The sequence below is a fragment of the Cervus canadensis genome, chromosome 25 (genome assembly GCF_019320065.1).
Source record: "Cervus canadensis isolate Bull #8, Minnesota chromosome 25, ASM1932006v1, whole genome shotgun sequence".
Classification (NCBI taxonomy): Eukaryota; Metazoa; Chordata; class Mammalia; order Artiodactyla; family Cervidae; genus Cervus; species Cervus canadensis.
In genome coordinates, this window is record NC_057410.1 from 45,683,085 (window position 1) to 45,709,197 (window position 26,113).

A 26,113-nucleotide genomic window follows, 5' to 3' on the forward strand; every position below is an offset into this window, starting at 1 on the left:
AGAATGAGAACACTCAGAAAGATGATGAAAGTCTCAGGAACCAAGACGGAAGAGAACGGGGAAGGTACACGGCCCTGGGTGGCTGTGCAGAAGGCCCACTGTCCCTGGCTGAATGAATGGCCACGTCAGGAAGTCCAGAGAGATGCAAAGCTGCATCGAGCTCCAGTGGAGGATAAAAACAGCAGAACTGACTTTGGCAAGCTGTTTTCCAATAATTGAAGCACTGGTGAATCACTTGGTGCTCAGCTTTTAGACAGATCATTAAACTTGAACTCTTATGGAAGTACCTGAGCTTTCGAATCAGTAGCATCGGTGTTAGAGTTGAAGGCTACAGAATGCCAAGTAGCAAAACAGACTCTCTACTGATGAGGACCTGGAAGACAGCCAGGCACATCACATCACTAGAGCCACATTAGCAGACCTTGAAAAGAAAGGTGGATGGATGACAGCCGCTGTGGAAAGGGGAGGTGACAGGAACAGTTCCAGTCAGTGTGGGCAAGAGAAGGTTGGCGAGGCCATTCTGAAGGAGCACCTCAAATGATATCCACAGCGTGGCGTCATTGACAACTATAGCCCCCGCAAGACCAGAGGCTGTGCTTTGTGTGGCTGATCAGTGAAACAGGGAGACTCATAAAGTGTCCCATAAACAGCTACTCCCCAGTGAGAACCTCACAGAAGTACCCACTACGGGAAAAGCTGCTGTAACACATTTGCCGGCATCTCTGGGCTCTCAGTGAATGCACTGGAAGCTGGGCTGTGTAGTCTGGCGATTGTTAAAAGATGTGAGCTCATCTTTTTTCCTGGGCATTGCAATACAATACAGTATTTTTAAAACTGAAAGATGAAGCTAGTGTTAAATCCCAGGTCTCCACTTGAACAAAAATGTTTGTAGGGAGAACTGTGTACTCTGAGGACCAATTGAGTAGCTATTTGTATCTCAGAGCTGAATCAGACTGGCCAAAGAGAATTAATTAGTTCCTAACATTTTAACACAACACAGGCAAGGAAAAAATAAAACAGAAGATGACGAAGGCTGAGGAAAGAGAGGGAAAAAGGAGAGACAACATGACTGTGAAGAGCTGAGTGGTTTAGGATAAAGTAAAAGAGCTCTGGAGGGTCGGGGATCTTTAGTTCAATGTAACGTTGAATTTAACCTTGAATGTTATTATTATTGTTACACCTTTCTGTAATTGCCCCTTTGGAAGTCCTTTTCTGTTTTTAATAGAGATATACTTGACATAGAAGACTGTATTTGTTTCAGGTGTATCACATAATGATTCAGTACGTGTGCATGTTCTGAAATGATCACCCCCAATAAATCTGGTTAACATTCATCATATATGCAGTTACAATTTTTTTCTTGTGATGAGAACTTTTAATGTCTAGTCTCTTAGCAACTTTCAAATATGCAATACAATATTATAAACTACAGTCACCATGCTGTAACTTACTTCCCCATGAGTCAGTCATGGTTGACTGATTTCCTGCCTCTGGGCTCTGCCAGTCTGTCCTCTGTATCTATGACTGGAAGTCCTTTTCTTGTTAATATAATTACCTTGGATCTTTTGAGCTAAAAGAGAATAATAATTTTACCTACTATGAGCCAAGTTTTGTGCCAGGGTTAGGCAAAAAGATGAAAAGACAGTGTTTTGATCTCACGTAGATTGGTTGATATTGAGAGAGGTTGGTTTTAGGAAAGAAAACAGTTAAGTAAATAGGAAGCAAAAATTATAAACATATGTAAAGCACAGACCTATCACAGAGGAAGAATTGCTGATGAATAGTAGGTCATGGGGTGGGGAGCGTGAGGACAGGAAGACCTTTAAAAAAGAATAGAGTTCTACATTACAGCATACTAACACATATATATGGAATTTAGAAAGGTGATAACGATAACCCTATATGCAAAACGGGAAAAGAGACACAGAAATACAGAACAGACTTTTGAACTCTGTGGGAGAAGGTGAGGGTGGGATATTTCAAAAGAACAGCATGTATACTATCTATGGCGAAACAGATCACCAGCCCAGGTGGGATGCATGAGACAAGTGCTCCGGCCTGGTGCACTGGGAAGACCCAGAGGAATCGGGTGGAGAGGGAGGTGGGAGGGGGGATCGGGATTGGGAATACATGTAAATCCATGGCTGATTCATATCAATGTATGACAAACCCACTGGAAAAAAAAAAATAGTAATAATAATTAAAAAAAAATAAAATAAAATAAAACTATTAAAAAAAAAAAAAAAAGAAAAAAGAATAGAGTTCTAAAGCATAACTAGAAATAGTCCAGCTAGACCAGCAGGGGCCACCAAGCCATTTCGGGCAGAGGAGTGAGTTTGGGCAAAGACCTAGAAGCTTGCGACAATGTGGATAGTAAATTCTGTAACTCTAAGGGTCTCTGTATTGCCAAAACAAACTGTGTGAGAGTGAACAGGTGGAGATGAGGCAAAACAATATCATATCTTACAATGCTGTCCATGTCTTGCTAAGACACTTTAATTTAGAAGTCCTTCTGGTAGAAAAGAAGATAAAATCAGTCAATATCAAGAGAAATCAACCCTGAATACTCTTTGGAAGAACTATGCTGAAGCTGAAGCTCCAGTATTTTGATCATCTGACTCATTGGAAAAGTCCCTGATGCAGGGAAAGATTGAGGGCAGAGGGGAAGAGAGTATCAGAGGATGAGATGGCTGGATGGCATCACCGATGAAATGGACATGAACTTGGGCAAACTTCAGGAGTTGGTGATGGACAGGGAAGCCTGGCGTGCTGCAGTCCATGTGGTTGCAAAGAGTCGGACACGACTGGGTGACTGAACAATAACAACTGGGAGAAAAATTCTGAGTCTGTAATGCTGTTGAGGCCCAGAACAAGTTAAAATGATGTGCTTTAGTTTAGTTCCTAAGCATGGAATACCAGCCTAGAACATAGTGGGAGTTATATAAAATAAACATTAGAAGTTTATGAATTTTGAATATGTCCCATATTATATTCCAGACAACTTCCCAGAAGTAAGTACTATGATTATCCTCATTTTACAGAGAGATTAAATGATTTGCTCAAGGTTACACAGTAGTAACAGCAGAATTGGGACTTTGACCCCAGGCAGACCAACTCCAGAGCTCACACTCTGGCCTTTTATTATGGCAAACAATATTCCACTAAAGCAGGTTAAGTTCCAATACTTTGGTCACCTGATGAGAAGAACTGACTCATTGGAAAAGACCCTGATGCTGGGAAAATTGAGGCAGGAGGAGAAGGGGATGGCAGAGGATGAGATGGTTGCATGGCATCACTGACTCAATGGATATGAGTTTGAGCAAACTCTGGAAGATAGTGAAGGACAGGGAAGCCTGGCATGCTTTAGTCTATGGGGGTCACAAAGAGTAGGACACAACTCAGTGACTGAACAGCACAACTAATATTGGGCCAGACTCTCTGAGTGACTAATTCAGAATTATGGTCAAAGCCTTAGAACTTAAGGTTACTGAAGTGTACAGAAGTATTTAGGGGGTAATATTTATTTAATAGCAGTGTTTTTAGTCTATTGCAGTAGTTTACTGACTTTAAAGAATCTGATCCAAATCCTTATAAAAGAAAATTATTGTCATGAAATTTTATTTTCAAGGCATCAAACCATGTTACTCCATAAATTAAGGCTTATTACCCTGAGATCCTGGCTCTTTTCTGAGTTTCTTTGGACAGGTGCACATTCCTTTTCATAAATGGTATAATTAGTAGTCAAATATATTTCTATTATTTGTAGCTTACTGTGGCTTAAAAAAAAAACTTGTTTGTATGTAAAAAGCTTGAAAAGGTGGAGGGTTGAAGTGATTTTGAGACTCCTCTGGGACAGTGGTTTCAATGAAAGTGTTGCTTGGTGAGGAAATGTTTAAAAGGGCCACTGTTGTCTTCATCTTTATTTCTAAGTTATCTAAGTTCACTGAAAAGGCAGACTGGGGAGGCATGTGGACTCAGATAATAACAAGTTCCAACCTTTTATGATAATTTTCTCAGGAATGAAAATCAAAACAAAGAAAAATAAAGCTGAGTGCTAAAAAGATAATGGCACACCACATAACTTCCCTCTGGTTTCTGCTTCTAAATTCTTTATCTAATTTAGTGGAAACCAGCCCAAACGACAGGTCAACAGCGTGATTAAAGATCTACCGAGTCATTAGGGTGAGGAGAAAACAGCAGTCTCTCGGCTTCTTCGGTTTTGCCGTTTCCTTTATAGATTTTCATTTGCAGTCAGACTTCCCTGAGTGAAAACACAGCCTATATTTTGACATGCACCTGCCATGTGGTGAGAAATGTATTTAAAAATAATTTTAAACATTTATTTGTCTGTTTGTACAGTATTTCAGCAAGGTGACTCCTGAGCTATTATTAATATATGTCCAAAGTATTGTTCACTCCCCTTGTTTTTCTTAGGTATGTTTACTTAATCTCTTTGAAAGGCTAATGGAATGTAGCTAAATCAGGTCTAGAAACTTCGCTGAGATCTTAATTCACTTGGTGGCTTAATGTGCTCAGTGTTACTCTGTATTACCTTACTTTGGAAGCTTATAAAATCTCACAGCGCTAGTTCATTTTAAAGGCATGCATTTCTTGGGGGAATTTTCTGCATAATAGGCTTCCAAGAGGGAAACAAAATTCAAGGTTAAACAACCTTCCTGAAATACAGCATCAGTAGCATATAATTTTGTTAGGTTTCTATATTGAATATAGGATGTCAATAGTCAGATTACATACTTGCTCTTTAAAATCAGTATTAATTATTTTATAATAATCCTTTTACTCATAGATGATACAATAATAGATGATAATAGAATGATAATAGATAATAGAATAATAATAATGATAATGATAATAGAATGATAGAATAATAGATGATACAACATACCTACATAAACTTTACAAATCAATACAATGTGCTAGCTATAATACAGGAGAAATAATAGAGTAATTTATATAATTCACATTTCATAGTAAAAATCTTCACAACTTCAAAACTTTACTAGTGTCCCAATGAAGTGATCAAATGCTTACAACTGCTAAAAGGAATGTTTGGATTTGGAGAAATAAGACAGGAATTTCGCGAAAAGTCAGGAGCAAAAGGAAGTTCAGAGGCAAACATCAGAATAAGAGCTAGAATATTCAGCTTATATTAGAGCCTTGCAAAAACACTTCCACGTTGTATGTCAAGTTGTTCCAGGTTCAGATCATTACAAACAGGGCTTCCTTTCTTACGCATATCCCAGGGAGACTGTGAAGTATGTGCGGAATGGGGAGAGTTTTTAATTGTGTGAGACTGTCTCACATGTTGGAAGATGATTAGGTTCTTGGCCCAGGGCCTGTAAATGCAAGCAGCTGCTCCTCCTGCCCATTTTTCAGCGCACTAAAAAGGGCCCAACAAATATTCACGACAGCCTGAAGGGGGCAGTGTCAACCTATTAAGACCCAAACTGACTAGAGCTGTTGTCCACGGTAACCATTAACACACACACACACACTGTATTCACACTATATAAACATATACACATATTCACCTCATGTGTTTTGAATAAGAATTAAACTTGAGAAATGATAGAACTCAATCAAAATGTTTACTGTGCATAATACGCATGAAAGCGTGAATCACTACACGGTGCGGTGATGAAATGCCACCCTTATCTCTACGTGTCCTTGTCCCACATAGATTCCTTCAGCACGCACTGATGGAGTTGCTCAACATCGCAAAGCACTGAAAATAACACCCATCTGCACTGTGACTTTTTCTCATAGATATTTCAATTCAATAGAGGCTAACAAGAAATAATGCCATTTAACAGCTTAGCCAGTCCTTTTCTCAAGTGTGAGAAGAACTGAGTCAACAGGTGAGAGCTGCCGTTGAGTCAGTGGACGGTAGCTGAGAAATTAATTTCTACAATGCAACAGACTCTAAGTCTTAGTACTTAGTAATAGATTATTCACATGACAGTCTATCAGAGGGGGTCCAATAAAAGAAATGCAGAAATATAAAGTGAATAAACAGTTGTCTTTAAAGCCAAGTGTTGGTGTTAGTCACTCAGTCGTGTCTGACTCTTTGTGACCCCATGGACTGTAGCCCGCTAGGCTCCTCTGTCTATGAGATTCTCCAGGTGAGAATACTGGAGTGGGTCGCCATTTCCTTCTCCAAGGAGAAACTCAATTAGTATTAAACTTGTCTTCCAGTTATTTAGTCATTAAGATGAATAACAAAGATGAACATCAGATATCAACCAGCGTCTCTGAATAGGCACACAGAGTCCTAAGAGTTTCTAGTCTGTTGAGATAAATAACAGTGGAGGTGATTTGCAGTCTTTGTGATATTCTTTGAAGGCATAATCACAAAAGTGCAGAGCGTTTTCCTGACACAGCCTGATCTACAACCTTACTAGGCTTCAGATTTCGTATCCATAAAAGAGGGATAATGATTATTCTCTTCTGGTAGAGATTTTATAGGGCAGAATGGAGGTCGATTTCACAGAATGCACAGCCCACGCGTCCCTGCAAAGTGCTCAGTGAACACCGGCAATTGCTATAATAATTATTGTTCTTCCCATGCTACTAAGGGTTCTCCTCTTATGTTTCTTGAAAATATCTTCTTGAATTAACACTGTATTTTTGACACTAATAGATGGCAATAACATTATGTTCATTCTGCAGCCCCATGAGGGAAAGAAGTACTGGACTGCGTTTTTCCTCAGCTTGTGTTATATTTAACCAATTACACCACTACTGGTTGTTGAGTTTCACTGGTTACTGCTGTGAGGGATAACGTTGATATACTCACTGTTTGTTCAGGCCACCGTCTTCAAATTGTGCTCCACACACTCAGGTGTCCTTGTAGTTGCTGGTATATCTTGGGAGGGTGAGCGAGGAAGATATCTTTAACTCACCAAGGCAGCTCTGCCTTGCTGTCCATAGGTTTCTGTACAGTATTTTATCTGAACAAAGGGATCCTTGGCTAAAAAGGTTTGAAAACGATTGCTTTCTGGATCATATGTTCTCGTGAACGGCATGAGAATCACAGTCTTGTAATATTGTAATACCTATCCTGTTGTTTCTAGCATGGTGGCAGATACTTTCAGAGTATGGGGGATACGAATGTGTGTAAGAAATTGTACTTGCCTCTGAGCATTTTAGATGAAGAGCTTTGAAAGCCTGTAGGATGACTCAATTCTGTTTTGAAAATGATAGAACTTCTTGTCCAAATGGTAGCATTTGAACAGGTTCTTGAGTAATTAAAAAATGTGTCAGGGTTAATGGGGAAAGGGAATACATGAAGAGAGAAAAGCAAATTGCTGACTGATTTTAAGCAGTTTTTTAAAGGAGATTTAACAGGACTTAAATGAATGCAGGTATGGAACTGGAGTTGCAATAGGTCAGGGAGACAAGGATAATAGTGAGATTTCTTACCTGAATAGCTAGGGAATGAGATGGCCCAAGGGGAGCATGTAGAATAAGACTGGAAGAGGATTATAAATGGAACCCTGTAAACTGTGACCTCTACCACTAAAGGGAAGGAAAGACAATGAAAAGGGAGGGCCAGTCAATGAAAGAGAATAAGGAGGGAAGGAAGGAAGATGAGGAAATGAGATTAGACTCTTGGGAAATCAAGATTTTTCAGATCATGACTGCTGACCATAATAATGATGCAGAAATATGTGATGAAGGTTGAAAGGCACCCTCATAACTGTACAAAAAGAAGTACCTGGTGACCATTTTACCTGTACTTGATGGATGGAAATCAGAGCGGAAGGAGCTGAGTTGTTAGTGGGAGTTGAAGAAATAGATGTCAGGGTCAAGGTTGTGTTTTCCACTCAGTTTGAAGTAGATACGAAGAAGGAAGTGAGAATGGTGGGTGATAGAGGAGGTGAAGGAAGAAGAAAAGCTTAGCGTGTGTACAAAGAAAACTATTTCTGAAGCATGTATAATGCATAGAACTTCACTTGCAAATATGTGAACTTTGAGCATACCTGTAGGCTAAAAGGAACGAGGGAATCAGAAAATGAAATGACAAAAGAAAAGAAAATTAGAGATGATGTGAAGAGGAAACACCAAGAGGGAATTTGTCTTTCCTATAACAGGCATCCTTGGAATGGGTTTGAAGAATGTAATGCTTGAATATTTGGCTGCAGAGTTTCTGAAGTTTTCTCAATTTGGGTGTCTGTCTGACCTGAATGGAGGGCTTTTCCAAAAGAGAAACAGACTCGTTAAAAACGACAGTTTGACTCTAATAATAGCTAACACTTATAGGATGCTTACCCTGTGCCAGACACTCCGCTAAGCACTTCATATGCATTGATGCCTCTATCCAACAACCCTATATGGAGATATTATTTTTAATCCCCATTTTATACCAGAAGAAACTGAAGCACAGAAAGTTGAAGTCACATTCTCCAGGTCACATAGAATATGGCAGAGCTAAGAGCTGAACCCATGCAGTCTGTAACCAGAGCTTGTGTTTCTAAATCCTGTATTAAACTTCTACCCAATAGTATTTCTACATGAATTACATAACTACTCCCAGCCCACTTGCTCTTATTCTAGACTCAGAATCAAGTTTTGGCTATTTGGTTTTCTGCTGTACTTCAGGAAAGGTGCACTTGACTTCAAGAAGCTCATGAATATCAAAACCTTAATCACAGCTATTTGGATGACACGAGTTCATGCTTTACAAACCAACCATGGCCCTAGTCATATTAAAATCAAAGTTGCAAAATAAAGAAGCATTCTGCAAAACCTTGTCTGCTTCATTTAGATAACAGTGTGCAGAATGAATGGAAAGATAAAAATGCTCAGAATTTCCCATTTCCTTTTCCTTTTTTTAATTTGAAACCCCATGGTATTATGAATGATATCATCAAGCAGTTTGGTTTGAATATGCTCCGTGCTGGACTCTGCAGATTACCCAACTAATGACATGCACACTCCTTGCCATTGTGACACCTCTCTTCTCTCAAGTGGGAATTTCAAGTGACAGACTAAAGCTGTTTGCTATCAATTTTGCAAAAAAACACATCTGCCAGATAGCCAAGATTTAGTTCAGAGACAGAAATCAATTAATATTCTAATTTGTTACCTGTCATTAGCATCACACCATATTATGCCAAGTCAAAAGTGATAACCTTTATGTAACATACGCTCCTAAAGGAATTTGATTTAGGGAATGTGTTTCATTTCTGTGGAGTGTTGCTCCCTGTGTATAAATCCCATTAGAAATTTCAATTACACAGGCAGTAAAAATCGTGATGGATTAAAATGAAAGTGTAAAATATGCAGTTGCATATTTATCATAAAGCTGTGTGGCTGTATTCTTGATTTAGTTTTTCTAAAGTTATTTGCCAAACCATTTAAAATTTTAGGTATTTCAGTTGTTTCTTCCCCATTAAAAAAATCAAGGAGAGAGCTAGCAGCATCATATTTCTAGAGTTGTTACCTAGATTCTCTGACCTTCTACTATTTTATTTTAGGTTGCTGCTGCTGCTGCTAAGTCGCTTCAGTCGTGTCCGACTCTGTGAGACCCCATAGATGGCAGCCCACCAGGCTCCCCTGTCCCTGGGATTCTCCAGGCAAGAACACTGGAGTGGGTTGCCATTTCCTTCTCCAATGCATGAAAGTGAAAAGTGAAAGTGAAGTCGCTGGTAAAAGTTAATCTCCACAGAGGAAGACTGATTACCTGATTTCCAGTGCCTAAGAAAGAAATACAGGAATGGGATAGTGGCTTGGGAAGAAGGAATGAGATAAGATAGCTAAGAGAAAGAAAAAGGGAGAGTTGCACAGATATTTTCCCCATTGATTCTTTTCCTGTTGATGAACAAGGAGGTGAATATAAAGTATAGATGGTGCTAAGTGGAAAAGGCTAAAAGATAAAGCTATCACCATAAATATGGAAACAACTTGTTTTTTCAATGTGAATGACACTGTCAAGCATTGAAATGATGCTTTCCTTGATGTTAGAAATCAAATTTTAAAAATTTATTATACTTGATTTATAATGTGTTTATTTCTACAGTACAACAAAGGGATTCAGTAATACATATTTATACACTCTCTTTCATATTCCTTTCCATTATGGTTTATAACAGGGTATTGAATATAGTTCCCTGTGCCATAGAGGAGGACCTTGTTTTTCACCTTAGAATTTTTTCACATGCTTTAAATTTTCAATGTTTTAAGGCCTCAAAATCTAAGACTGGAGGTTCAGGATATAAGCCAAATCAACATTGATTCATTCATTCATTCACTTGACAAATAGAAATTGAGTGCCCTATATATATTAAGGATCACCAGGGGTGAAACTATGCATAGAACAGACCCAGATTTTTCCCTTCATAGAGGTTACATAATTTTGAAGAGAGCCAGAACAATTTAAAAACCAATAATAAAATACATAGCGTTTCGGATGGTGCTAAGTAATACAGTGAGAAATAAAGCAAGGGGGAGAGGACAGGAAATGCTGATGAAGTTGGGATGGGGTGAATGGATTATAATTTTGAGTAGCATGGTTGGAGAAGTCCTCATTAAGGAGATGACACTGGGTGAAAGCCTAAGGAAAGTGAGAGAATAGGTATTTATTGGGGAACATGAAATCCCACTGTTGTCAAGGCTGCCATTGCCTCTCATATTGTTTACTCCTCCAGAGAAGGAAATGATGCTGAAGGCAAGGCAGAATATACATTGGATTTGGTGTTAGTCATTGCTTTCTCTGCTTCCCTCTAAGACATTTCTTTTAAAGGCAGCATTTTTATAAAATAGCCAAGTGAGTGTTTGCCCTCATGATAGATGCATTTAGTTTTTGCCCTGTGGTTATGACTTCAAAGTCATATCAAAAGTTAGCTGAATCAGTCCATTAGCTCAGCAGCAGAGAAAGAACGAGAACCTGAGAGGCTGCGTTTCCCCTTTAGGGCTCGCTCTACTGGACCGTCTCCACCTTCCCTAGGTTATGAGCCTTCATGCTGAGAATGGAAATTACTGACAACTGTGCTAAGAGTATCTCTCAGATGTATCTGAATTCATTAAAAGTGGGCAAACAGATCAACAAGTTGTTAGTTCCAGGGAGGATAAGATTCCTTGCAGTTTAATTCAGTGGCCTCTTTCTCTTACGAATTTTGTAAATCGCTCATCTAGATTATTGCAACAACCTGCTTTATTTTCTCTCCTTGTCCCTCTATGCGTATTTTCAACATGATAGCAAGAGTGAGTTTTAAATTTGTATTTATTTTTAAACTTTCTATTTTATATTGGAGTATAGCTGATTAACAATTTTGTGATTTTAATAGTTTCAGGCGGACAGCAAAGGGACTCAGCTATACATATACACGTATCCATTCTCCTTCAAACTCCCCTCTCATCCAGGCTGCCTGACTTTTAAGAAAAGCCTATGTCAGATGATGGAATACCTCTGCTCGAAATGTTCCAAAGGCATTTTATTTCACTCAGAGTAAAATCTAGTTTCCTTAGAACAGTTCACACAGCGCCACGTCTTGGAGCCTGAGGTTTGCCTTCTGCCTTTCTCTACTTTGCTTTATTCCACCAAAGGCACAGAGTTCCTTGCTGTTCCAGTGGATTCTTGCCTTAGGGGCCTTGTCTTTCACAGGTTTTAGAACTTTCTCCTCCAGGTTTCCTTACAAAGGGAAGCAGCTCAGATCATCCAAGCAAATAATAATCTTTTACCCTCTACCACTTTCCCTTTCCCACTTTACTCTGCTTTCCATATATTATTTATCATTCTATGATGGGCCATATACATTTGCCTCCTTATATATTATTTCTTTTGTGAGGGCCAAAATATACTTTCCCGTTAGATACTAGATAAGTACCTGTGTGTTTAGCTACTCAGTCATGTCTGGCTCTTTGCAACCTCATGGACTGTAGCCCGCCAGGCTCCTCTGTCCGTGGGATTCTCCAGGCAAGAATACTGGAGTGGGTTGCCATTCCCTTCTCCAGGGGATCTTCCTGACTCAGGGATCAAACCCAGGTCTCCTGCATTGCAGGTGCGGTCCTGACTGTCTGGGCCACCAGGGAAGCCCAGGTAAGTGTCTGCTGCTGCTGCTAAGTCGCTTCAGTCGTGTCTGACTCTGTGCGACCCCATAGACGGAAGCCCACCAGGCTCCCCCGTCCCTGGGATTCTCCAGGCAAGAACACTGGAGTGGGTTGCCATTTCCTTCTCCAATGCGTGAAAGTGAAAAGTGAAAGTGAAGTCGCTCAGTCGTGTCCGACTCTTAGCGACCCCATTGTCTGCAGCCCACCAGGCTCCTCCGTCCATGGGATTTTCCAGGCAAGAGTACTGGAGTGGGGTAGATAAGTGTCTAGTGTATAGTAAATGTTTACATTTGAATAGAAAATACCAACCTGTAATTTAAGATTTAAATTAAATGCCATTGATTGGACTTAGTGCGATACACACTCAAACTTAGGTCCAGTTTATGGTTTCTTTCCAGATGACCACAAAGAAAATGTTAAAAATTGGGCAAACATTTTTGAAGTATTAATTAATGAGTGAAAGAAAACCAAACTTGTAATAATGGAAATGTATGTTTTTGCTACTGTTTAAGAATAATCTTTAAAATGGAATAATTTCATAAATAAAGATAAAAAATACAGACAGCACAACCCATAAACATTAATATTCTCTGGAGAGAGAGAGAAAGAGAGAGAGAGACATTGCAGAAGATAAAAAGAACCCACCTACATTAAATACAAGATAGTTTTCTTTATAAATTGGATTTTCATTTATTAAGTATATTTTAATACTTTAGAATACTCCCTTTCCAAGAATATACCATTTTATTTTTGAAATACTACCATTCTAACAAAAAATACTACCATTCAAAAAAAAAAAAATCAAAGGTACGCTTATGTTAAGAGGAATTCTGCTTTTTGCTTCTAACAGGTAAATTGATTCTCAACCATATATTTTTACATGAGTAACAATATGTAATACTCACATGGAATTTTATGCAACTCATTCATAAACTTCTCCTTCAGCTTGGAGAAGGCATCCTCCTTTCCTTCCCCGGGACTGGCTGGCTCGGTGGCATTATGTGGCAGGACAGTCGCCACAGTGGTGACTGGCGGGGCTGCCAGCGCCTCGTGATGACTCTCGCTCACCATCGTAGGTTCAGCTGAATCTGTGAGGGGAGGGAAGCAAAAAAAGCACAATTCAGAATGGCTTACCTGCCCCGGGTGAGAGCTATTCTGGAGATGAAAAGACAGGAGGGGGCACACCTGCTCACTGGATAAATAGCATGTCATTAGCATATTACTTTGTGTTGGCTCATGAAATATTTATGGAACCACAGAGAAGGTTCTTCCCCAGAAGTTAAGGCCATACGTAGTTACTGAAAGCATTCTCTCCTGACAATAGAATGAAACTGTCAAATCTCTTAGTTACTTATACAGGCAATTATTTGCTGTGTAGATTTAACTCTTTAACCCATGTCCTACTGAAATGCACATGAAGCAGTTATTGACAACATACATGCTCTGTACTCTAAACATTTTGTGTTTTTTACAAGGAATGATGAGATGAAATATTTATCTTAAAACTGCTGATGAATGATAGCATATATTCAAAATGTTAGTCAATTTTAAAATGTTTGTAAAGAATACTATTGTAATATCCATACTCCAGGATTCCTGAATGTTATACAGAAATTAATTTTTGAATCTCATTTATTGATAGTATGCTTTCCTCCCAGTTTTTTTTTTGACATTTACCATAGATAATACTGTGACCAATAATTCACCTGTCTTGCTGGGTGAATTTCTGAAACCACTGTAAATGTGACATGATTAACTATATATATCAAAGCATTGATGATAAAACATGACTTGTCTAATTATTTTAGTTTATTTAGCTTGATTATATTATTGAACTGTTTTATTAAATTTATTCGATTACTTGTTTGTCTCCAAAATATTAAAGAATTAATCCTTAAGGTTTATTGTTTAGTCACTCAGTCTTGTCCAACTCTTTGTGACCCCATTGACTGCAGTATGCCAGGCTCTCAGAGTTTGCTCAAACACATGTTCATTGAGTCAATGAAGCCATTCAAGCATCTTATCCTCTGTCACCCCCTACTCCTCCTCCCCTCAATCTTTCCCAGCATCAGGGTGTTTTCCAATGAGTTGGCTCTTCACATCAGGTGCCAAAGTATTGGAACTTCAGCTTCAATAGCAGTCATTCCAATGAATATTCAGGGTTGATTTCCTTTAGGATTGATTGGTTTGATCTCCTTGCTCTCCAAGGTCTTCTCCAACACCACAGTTCAAAAGCATCGATTCTTCAGTGCTCAGACTTCGTTATGGTCTCTCGCATCCATACACAACTACTGGAAAAATCATAGCTTTGACTACATGGACTTTTGTCAGCAATGTGATATCTCTGCTTTTTAATATGCTGTCTAGGTTTGTCATAGCTTTCCTTCCAAGCAGCAAGCATCTTTTCATTTCATGGCTGCAGTCACCACCCACAGTGGTGCCCAAGAAAATGTAGCCAATGAAACATTCTTAGGCTTGAATGCAGAAAACAGTTCCAGTTTTCTTCACTAGCTAAATGAAGTTTGACAAAGCATTAAACTTCTTAATTGATACATCTTTTGAAATATGAAGAGTTGAAACCTGCCCTGCCTAGATTTCTCTTCGTACTTGAGAAGTGCTCATATAAATGTAAGGAAGGTCTTCTAACAGGGTCATATTCTCCAAGCTAAGCATATTCTGGACTTTCACGCTTTTACTGTATGATATAAGATTTCAGGCTGTGCTGGTGACAGTGTACATTGTTTGGGACAGGAATAGATAGATACAGATAGGCCTGGGTCTTACTTCACGGTCTCAGCAGGGAAGCTGATGGACCCAGAAAGCCCTTTTGAGCTGCAAAGAAATGGATAAGAAGAGAAAACAGATAAAGGATTTTTATAGAACTCAAACCCTCTGTGAATTAATCATGCCTACTTTCATATTTAGTGAAAATATAATTGAAAGTAGAATAACCTCAAATGTATGGGATTTATTAATATCTTAATCAAAACCCAGAGATTTTGGATCTTCGGAAAGAAAATAATGGATGAGCCTGATACAAGAAAGTGAAGGTCGCTTAGTCATCATGCCTGACTCTTTGTGATTCCAGGGATTACACAGCCCATGGAATCCTCCAGGTCAGAATACTGAAGTGGGTAGCCTTTCCTTTCTCCAGGGGATCTTCCCAACCCAGGAATCGAACCCAGGTCTTCCACATTACTGATAGATTCTTTACCGGCTGAGCCAAAAGGGAAGCCCAAGAATACTGGAGTGGGTAAGCTATCCCTTCTCCAGTGGATCTTCCTGACCCAGGAGTCGAACCAGGGTCTCCTGCATTGCAGGCAGATTCTTTACCAACTGAGCTTGATACATATATGCAAATAATCAAATTTTATAATTATTCTCTTTTCAAAGCTCTGAATTTTTCACTAGTAGCTACTAATAAAATCCTAAGGGGGTAGAATCAGACAGACAGGGGTTCAGGGCTTCTCTGTTCTTGAGTTTCTTCATTTGTAAAAGGAGAATAATCATACTAAGTATGTAAGGTTTTAATTTATGCAAAGAACTAAGCACAATGTCTGGCATATAAATTTGTTTCTTCTGTTGATTAACTGATCAATAAGTTGATTGATCTATCCCTCTCTCCATTCCCTAAGAGTTTTTGGCAGCTCAGATTTTTTCCAGATTGTGGAAAAATTTTATTTTTTCTGATTCAAGGTCACTTTTCAGAAGCTTTCCCTGATTTTCTGATTCTGCTTAGCTTTGGCTCTTGTCTCCCTGCAGAAATTTAGAGTACTGTTTTCACTGTTGGCACAACTTAGATGAAACTATTGATACTAATGATACCTTAGCTCTCACATTTCATGTGACTCAGCAAGACTTCACTTACATACAACATAAATGTGAACATATGCATGAAGTATTTGTATATATTAAAAAATGGATTTGATCCTCTACTATGAGAATCACCAGATGTGAGATGCATCATTACTTGTCTCCATAGGATAGTTGAGGATATTTGAGGAATTATGGTTTATTGTGGGATTTAAAGGAAATGATTGTGCTAAATAAAATAACAAAGTACAACAGTGTCATCATTAAATTAAAGGTATATTATCTGTTTCAGCTCAATTTCTGTCATGTTCTGAAAGTGGAATGTCATTCTTGGGATGAGCCTGACATTCAGCTGTTCGCTCTAACTGGCTACACACTTTTTTACAGGTTTTGTGCACACAGATGTTTGGGTCCTTTCTCTTGGATTGCTAAATATTTTCATATTTCCCCAGTTTATCCTGGAAAGTAAAACATTTCTATATGTAAGTTGAGTGGTCCAAAAGGCTATAGGAAAAATAATGCATGTTAAAGAGAGTCACCATGTAGAAAATGACCTTGAAGTTTATTTAGTAGTTTTTGCTGTTGTTGCTAAGGAAGTAAATGAATGTTCCTGTAATTTGCAAAAAAGATCCTTTTCAGACATAAGGTATACCTGGTACCTGGAAGGTGTTTCATTAAAAAAGGTAATATCTATAAACTTGTAACTTACTAACCAATGATATTATCCCAACTTTTCCTGATTTAAAAAAAAAATCAAGAAAAGATTATGTAAGAAATATACAGGCAATGCTTCTTTTTACTTAATGTATACCATGTGAAATTAAAAAAGTCTTTTGGAAGTTATAAAGATATAATGGGCAGTTAAGGATCTAATATACTAACAAAGACTAATTGATTGCTGAATTTATTTTTATTCTTTTATATTCTGAGAGATATTGTCTGTAAAGAACAAAACTAAGAATACTTATGTTGCTCTTGAAAATGCATATTTATGGAAATAGGATGCTTATGAAGGAGCATCATTTTGCTGATGTAAAAACTAGCCAATTATTCAGTCCTGACTAATATGATGATTATACATTCTCTTATATACTTTAGTGCATGTGGCCTTGATTGTTTATTTATAAAAAAAAAATTTATGTTCTACTCAACTCTTGGTAAAACAAAAAAGCCAACAATTACCAAGGATTTGATAAGTGGTTTAGATATAGGAAATCAGAGTTCCCACACTACTCCCATGAGATAAGTGTAATTAGCACCCATTTTACAGGTGAGGAGACTAAGACCAATTGGTTCCTAGATGGTAGTAACTAGTGGAGTTGAGATTTGTACCTAGGTGTCCTAGCCACTAGTATAAGGGATATGTATACTATGAGATAAAATCTAGTAAAGTTGTTTTTTGAAAGAGTTTTGGACCATAACCCTTAGTAAGTAGTATGTTGTATATTGTACTTCCGTATTCACACTCTTCCACTATATGTTATATTTGGAACACATATCACATTGGGAAACTTGTCCTTGCTATGTGTGAAATATTCTGATATATTCCATTCTATTCTGTTCTATTTTAGTAAATTCTAATTATTCTTATTAGCTTCACAAACCACTATTGGTTTCATAACTGTTTGGAAAATCACTATGGTAAGAGACCTGTTAAGATACAATAATACTAAACGAGGCTAATAAAACCTAAAGATGCCATTTATTAAGAATTTACTATGTGTCAAGATGCTGGCATTGATTTTTAAGTGTAGTGTCCTCAATCTCTCCCTGCAACTCTGAAAAGTAACTTGGTCTTATTTTATAGGGGAAAAAAAGGATTGTGAAGAGATTAAGTGACTTGTTCTACACAGATTTAGCCTGATCCAAGATTCCTTCCATTAATCTTCTTCAATGATAACATTTAAGTGTTATTAAGCAATTAAATTAGTACTGGAAAGGTATTTTATGATTTTCTTTTGAATTGAAAAAAAATTTGCATTTCTATTCACAAGTTTACCAGTGAACAGAAAACACAAGTCACCTTACTAATAGAAAAGAGATTGATTAATTTTAGAGGCATAGTTACCGAGTTTGTTAAAGTGGAATTTAACATCTTGGAGTGTGCCAAGAGAAATATTATTGAATAGAAAAATAAATTCTCCCCCAGAAGAAAGCTGAAGGTGACAAACAAGCAATTCTAAAATATATACATATTGCCCCTGAAGAAAAAAACAGTGCTTAATTTCACAAATAGTCAAAGAACTGAAAGTTAATACATAGTCTTTGTAAATGGGGATAAATGTGGATGTGAAGGTGAGTATACAAAAAACTTGACAATGGGTAAAAGACCATAGTTTAGAAAAATAGTTTATAGAGGCCAAAGTAACAGAACAGAGTCTATATAAGCACTCATTTTTTTCTAGAAATTCACAATAAAGAATTAATATAAAGATGTTTATAGTAACTCATTCGTAGTATTTTAAGACCAGAAATTACCTAACAGATTAAAATTATGATAATCCACAAAATAATATTATTAAAATTAAAGGTAAATATTTACAAATCTGTAAATATATTACAGTATTAGATGAAAATGCAAATGACTAAACATTATATAAAGCATTTCCAATTTCTCTGGATAAGATTATTTTGTAAAAAAAGATTGGAAAGATGTACTTAAAAATGTCAACATTGTGGTAGTATATTCACTTTTTCTAAGTGTATGTTTACATTGTCAACATATTATAAGCCTAAACTGTTTTAGATTATGCATAGGGAGAAAAGCTTTAAAACTGTTTTGCTCTTAATGAAACTGTACTTTGCAAAAAGAGATTTATTTCCTAACACCAGATTTTCAAAAAACTGCTTTACGATGTAATATAAAAAGCTAAACTGCTAGAAAGAAGGATTCAGCTACATGTTTAGCAAATATAATATGCAAAATGGTGACTGGGTAAAATAGAATGCAGAAAAAATTTTAAGGTATCATGATGGCTCATACATTTGTGGTATAAAATGAGGAAAATCAGAATTTTTGGTTGCCATGACAACTTCCCTCCGTTCCTTATCTTTATTCTACTTAGTAGGACTTTAATTATGTCTATCTCTGGGTCTACAAATTCATATGGATTTCTTGGCTTATACAGTGATTTAGTCTACCAACCTGCATCAACATAATGATTTTTTTGTTGAAAGAACTATTTCCATCTGTATTTAAGTACTGCACCTTATCATAATAGCATGCAAAATTAAAGAGCAAACAGGAGAAGAAGGTAAAAAAATATTGGAAAATACATTATTACTAAGAAAAGACTTTGAATGTAGAAATGCTCCAAACTGAAAATAATTCTTGCAGAAATTATTACAGAATCCAGGAGATATCACAGAATAAATCAGTATGTATTTTTGAGGTGGAGGGCAACATGTAGTGATTTTATTCCATCAGAATTTCCTTTGACCTCCTCTAAGTGTAGGTGAAAATCCTAAGAAGATGCCCTGCGCGTCCCTCCCCCCACTTCAGAATGAGGTCTTCAGCTTCAAGGAGGGATCTTGCCGACAACTCACAGCTGAGGAATCTCTCCTAAAGAAATGCCTTTGGCTAAAGGGAACTGCTTTGCCCAGGCTTAAACCCACTTCCCCAGGGACAGCCCACACCAAGTGCCTGGGATGCTGGTGGAAAGGTCTGTCCCCCTGTCTTAGTTTGGTTCATCTCTGAAGCGCCCTCTGGGACCAGCTAAAGACTGTGGTAACTGCATCAGTTTCAGCAACCCTCCTTGCCTAAGCCTGCTTCCGCCACTCTCTTAACGTGGAAAGCATCCTCCAGTAAGCCACCTCTGACTCAGAGCAGCTTTCCAAGGAATCCAACATATGATACCCACTCTGAAAGATTTTGGGGAAAAAAAAAAATAAACCACTGTCAAAAGCTTCATTTAAATTCTTTCCCAACCCAAGGATCCTTAGGCAGTAAGTGAACTCTCACAGCATGATCAAAACCCTCTACAAGTGTGCAAATGTTTGAATGCAAGGCTTCAGGGGTACCTTCTCTCTCTTTGTATACTTTCCCTTGCAGGAAGTAAGAGGACAGCTAGAGACTGTGTATGGTCCCTGTCGTGGCAGGAGAAACGTGACTTCTGGCGACAAAGGCAATAAAATGGCAAGAGAGAAAAGATTGTTTATCAGAACTTAGAGCAAATGGAAGCATAGCCTGCAGCCTATCTTCATGAAACCATAAAACATACAAGCTCCTGGGCCATCTATCTTCAAATTATTGATTCAAAATATATCCAGGTATGTCCAGATTTTACCTATTTGTTTCATCACAAAAGTCTCCTAAGAGGTGCAGGAAGAATCCTGCTCAAGAGTATGGTTCTCAGCTAGTATCTCTCATAGATGTCTGCAAATTGCATACAAATGGGCCTGCTTAGCTTTACTCTGTAAAAAGAGTCAACATTCCTCCTCAATCCCACAGATGTCAGTCATGAATACTGCTGCTGTTGCTGCTAAGTCGCTTCAGTTGTGTCCGACCCTGTGCGACCCCATAGATGGCAGCCCACCAGGCTCCTCTGTCCCTGGGATTCTCCAGGCAAGAACACTGAATAGTGAGATGTCCTTAATATGTGAATCCCAGGGCTTGCCCATCTGTAGCCCCTTTCCACTGGAACTTCATGCTCACAGACTCTAATGGTGGAAAAGGATCTATGTGGATTACACCATCATCCCATGGATGCAGCAAGTTTAAGGAAGAATGAATATCTAATTCAAGAGCACCTCACTTAGATGCTGGCCTGAGGCCAATGACACTCTTTAGCGTGAAAAGCTGAGTGAGGCCAGTAAGATTCTCTTTAGGAATTGAAGCTATAAGATACCCTAAAGAAAGTGAAGCATAGAGAAGAGAAGAAGCATGCGCGCCGTCACAGAGTTAATAATGCAGCTGATCACAGGGTTCACGTCTATGACCACCGTGCACTCCCTCCCTCTGGCCGTCCTGCTTGCTTTGGCTTGGTTTTTTAGTTCTTTCTGAGTTTTACTACGTAATATCTTATAAAAACTAATATTGATAGTAATCTGAGTATCTGTACCTTATGAATCAAGAAAGCATAATGAGAAGTAAAATCTGCTATGTGGGTTCACTAGGCTTAGTTGTTTCTGGAATATCTGAATTTATAGCCAGAGGTGCTGAATTCTTTTACTCAATCTGCTCTACATGCATAACTGGAGGTGTGTGGAGGAGTGAAAGACCTGACGAGGTTGAGATATGGGGCCCCTATTGTGCAGGTTTATCAAAGTGCCATGGAGACTCATTGGTCGTGCAGTGATTAAAACATTCAACTGTGAATACAGTTTTTTTCACAATACATTTTTCCCCATGTTTTTACATCTGTGAAATGAGGATTTATTTGCCTTATAGTCGATGGCATCTTACTATCACGGTCAGCCAGGCCTGTGCACACCCAACTGTCTTCCTACTTCCATTGATGTTCCAGTAACAAATCATTTAAGGGCCATTTGAGGAAGAGATCTGAATCCTGGCGGTGGTCTGAAGCTTTCTATTGTAAGCTCATACACTCAAAACTAGCAGAATGAGTGTCAAACAGTTTGGAAGATTTTAGAAGCACTAATGGAACAATAGTTAAGGAAATGCTTTGTTGGACACTCTTGATGGCACAAAGGAAAATGGTGTGTAAGAAAAAGATGGGTATCATTAACTCTGAGCTGAGAACAGATTTAGAAATCTTTGTAACTTATTAACCAATCTCTTTTGCTTTTATTTTCCTTATTTGCATACACAAAAATGACACAAAATAAAATCTGTCTAAATAAGTCAATGATCATTCAAAAAGTACAAAATAAAAATTCAAGTGATATGAAACCATTTCTTGACATAGTTTGTAGTACTTTTTCTTACTGGTCTATGAAATATTGCTGCATCTTATAATTAATGGTTTCTTAGAGTACATGAAATAGACATTTCCTAAAGAATAAGAGAAAGCATGAGCATTGTTTACAAATAATATATTATAAAGTAATAAACTGTATAAAATTTTAAACAAACCAAGTTTCTCATTCCCAGAAGATCAATCACAATTATATTTAATAACTATAGTCAACACAAATTTCAGAACTAGCTAAATAAAAATGAATCCCTGAGCCAAATGAAAATCATATTCACTGTGACATTATTTCCCCCCTTAGATCTATAATATAGAGAATAAAAGAATGGAAACAATACATATCCAAGTCAAAACCCAAGTACTGAATTATTGTGGTAATGATACAGAAAATCAAGAATTTTTATACAAATTGAAAATTTCCCACCTATAATAGGGAAAAAAATCTTGGAAAATGGGATATCAGAGATGTTTCTAAAGCACTTAATAATAAATTCACAAATCTAACATTTTTTTTTTCTAGTAACCCACTTATGTGCACCCATTTCTCTACTAATGCAGTTTCAAAAACAATAATTTATTTTCAAAGCATCACTCAATAATGGAGAACTTTTACAGCTTTAAAAGACCTCCCAAGATTTTGGTAAGAATGACAGGGTCATGAAAAGACAGCAAAAGAGCTATTTCAAATGCATTATAAAGACTTCAAGTGCATTTTGTAGTGTTTAAGAATGAGAGTTAAAGTCTCTCTTTTTTATTTTTTGATTAAAAAAAAGACATGAAAGCCTAGGGATGGAAAGGCAATTTTGCAAGGATTAATTTGGCATAATTTTCATTGACAATGTTTTTGTGTACAATATTAATTGAAGTTACCTCTTGTGTTGTTATTTAGTCACTAAGTTGTGTCTGACTCTTTTGTGACCCCATGGACTGTAGCCCATCAGGCTCCTCTGTCCATGGGATTTCTCAGGCAAAACCCACTACAAATATGTAGTGGGTTGCCATTGCCTTCTCCAGGGTGTCTTCCTGACTCAGGGACAAACCCCTGACTCCTGCATTGCAGGCAGTTTCTTTACCACCGAGCCAGCTGGGAACCCCATCTCCTCTATACAATAAGATAAAACTCGATGCTTTCGGCAGTTTTGGAACAGACACGGGTTAACTGGATCAAGCCAACTGACTCTCAAAATGTTTTCTATAGCAGTAACAGAATAATCATTTGGAATTCCTATTCTCCAACACCTTGCTGAAATACTGCTCTGAATTCTTGCTGTTTCTGAGCTGCAGCACTTGAGATAAAATGTAAGCTTGTGACTCAAAGCCCTCTTTGATCAAACAGTGTGCAAACTGTCATAGTTTTGTTACACAGGGAAGGAAAACTTTAAAATTCACCTATCCACAATTCAGATTGTGGTAAATATGATGGAAATTGCTGCGGTATCCAGTTAAAAACAGTATATTAATAAAGAAAATGCCTAACACTTAATAAATCTGTACTATTAGCAGACATTTTTTTAAGAGCTTGAAACATAGCTCACTTAATGCTCACTAACTAAACCCCATGAGTCAGGGCGTATTATGTCTTATATAGACAAGAAAAGTTACCAAAGCTTGCATAGCTAGTAAGTGGTGGAATGAGGCTTTGAATTGAAACAGGTTAGCTCCAGGGCCCATGGAATTTTGCCTCACTAATAAATAAATACATGTTGAATGAATAAATCATGCACTTAGAGTATGTCTGGCATGATCCTGGGTGCTCTATATATTTTAAGTTCATTCACCATTTGTATGCACCCCTATGCACAGGGATGCATATAGATGGTTTAAATCCAATGTGATATATGCTCTAGTAGAAATGATTATGAAAGACTGAACTGAGAGGACACACCAGGTAGAAAACCACACTGGAATTTAAATATTTGTGTAGTTGGTCCTGAAGGCTAAGTTCATATACTAAATATATCGGATACAAAGTCTTAAAAAGTGATTTGGCTTATTCTTCCTGAATTCAACCTTCTATTAGTGTGCTAATAAATTAATTTGGGGATCTGAGACTTGAATGAACAATACACACAATTTACCAAATAATAATAAACAAGATCATGGGTTAGTTGCTTACCTAACAGTTATTCCTTCCTTCTGATTTTGGATAAGCCATGTTTTTTATTTTTTCCAGGTAACTACTACCCCTTATCCCCTGGTCATGGATAAATCTTACTGTCTCTTGTCAGTCATGGTCATCCCATACTTCTTCCTAATGGATGGTTAGTGCAATGGCAAGTAATCCAGTTTGGGCCTTTGTGGTATAAGAGGAAGTCTAATGGGACTTGAAATTCTACTGGGTGATGTCTGGGAAAGTTTTTCTAACTCCTAAAAATATATACACAGGAAGTAATTTATCTTTCATTGGTTGGTGTTATATTTGTGTGTGGCAAATGTGTGTTACATTTGTGTGTGTTACAAGTAGAATTGCTTGTAACCATGTTGTGATCATGAGAGAATCTAGTAAAGGAGCTGAAAGTTGGGAGGAATCATGATGCTCATGTAAACCTACAACCACCATAGCTTGGAACTTCTTTCAATGAGAGATAATATATTTTCTTTATGGTTTGATACATTTTGTGTTGCATTTGGTAACCACCTACAGTCCTAGGTGGTACCAGTGGTAAAGAATCTACCTGCCAAAGCAGGAGACACAAGAGACAAAGGTTCAATCCCTGGGTCGGGAAGATCCCCTCAGGAACGAAATGGCAACTCACTCCAGTATTCTTGCCAGGAAAATTCCATGGTCAGAGGAGCCTGGCAGGCTATCGTCCATGGGATCACAAAGAGTTGGACACAGCTGAGCACACATGCATGCACACTCAGAGTCAAAAGCTAGCAACTACAAATACTTTCTAACATGATCTCCACAATAACAAAAACGAAATATCTTCCATAGGCTTATTTTATACTATGATATGCTAAGGCTGCTTTCCCATATCCTTTACTCTGTGTGTATCTGACCTCTAGTTTTTGATTCTTAGCCTAAGAGACACTCATTACATTTTCTCCTGTTCAGAACAGACTCTTCCTCTACATGCCATGAATTATGGTGAAGATCGTAGTCCTACATCCTAAAGTGCTAAATACAAACTGAATTGATTTGAAATACCAGAAAATGTTGGCTTTTTCATTGGTTCTAATTTAGAAGATTTTTAAAGGTTTAGGTAAGGTTCTAATTTTGTACATTTTATTCAAATCGAATGATCTATGTTCTAATATGTCCACCACCAATCAAAATGTGTGAGTTTGGGGACATTGTACAACTGCGCCTTGATCCACTTGGAATATCATAGAAGTAAATCGGGGGGAATCAAACACTTGGGAAGCATATTTGAAAGGCAGGTGCCCTATCGTGTCTATTACGTGGCACACCCTTCAAGCGTTTCTTCGTTGTTGTTTAGTCGCCAAGTCGTGTCCGACTCTCTGCAGCCCATGAACTGCAGCCAGTTCCTTAGTAGGTTCCTTTTCTTTTGCTTCCCCTCCTCTCACATTTAAGGATCACTGTGAAAAATATGACTTTGATAAAAATCTCTATTGATAGTTTTTTTTTTAACCTTCATTTAGCCAGCAATTGGACTCAATGCCATTTCAATTTGAGTGGTTCAGTAACAGGACAGATGAATATATCACAGTTTGTATCATAGATCTTCAAAGGAAGAATTCAGTGTAATAGTTTGGTGTTGAGAAACACGATCTGTAAATATCCTCTCATTTGCGTAATAAACAGGCATGCTGGCTTGCTGACAGCAATATGTAGAGTCAAATTGCTTTTTCATTGTAGATTTAGTAATTATAGACACTATAATTTTCTTGACATAAAGTCATTCTGTATGTAGTCTTATCTCTTTAGGTTTTTCCCCAAGCATATGAATAACTTGATATTATGATGTGATGGAAGAAAACTGAAAAGTGATCTAAAGTACTTGTCCTGAATGTGCCCATCTTCCTCTTTGAAAGCTGTGGGGTGACTTTTAATCTCAGAATGCCATATTACAACAACTTTCTGATATTCTCAGTTAGAAACTATCTTTACCTTACTGCGAAGCAACAGATGCAGGGAAGATTTACAACTTTTCCCATTGTGTAGCTCAAGAGCATTGATATTTAGAACCCCAGGTTTATTTAAACAACCTGGTTATAAACTATGATGCTTTTGTTGGGAGAAAATGTTGATATTTAGCCAAACATTTTCTTTATTTCATGCCATTAATATGCAACTGCTTTTCCTTAAAATGGGTAATAGCAATAGCTGAATCTCAATTAATGTCCAACTAAAAAGATATTTCAGAATGAGGGCACACTGTTACACAGTC

At 37.7% G+C, this 26,113-nt stretch overlaps 1 protein-coding gene across 2 annotated transcripts in view; it reads right to left on the reverse strand.

The window, feature by feature from the left end:
- The window catches only part of SYT1 (synaptotagmin 1), a 583,367-nt gene that overhangs the window by 210,955 nt on the left and 346,299 nt on the right, over nt 1-26,113 (reverse strand). For both annotated transcript variants that reach the window (XM_043447114.1, XM_043447113.1), the window contains exon 4: nt 12,978-13,160. In XM_043447114.1, the coding sequence (XP_043303049.1) occupies nt 12,978-13,143 (166 nt within the window). In that variant the 5' untranslated portion in view covers nt 13,144-13,160. The remainder of the gene's footprint in view (nt 1-12,977; nt 13,161-26,113) is intronic.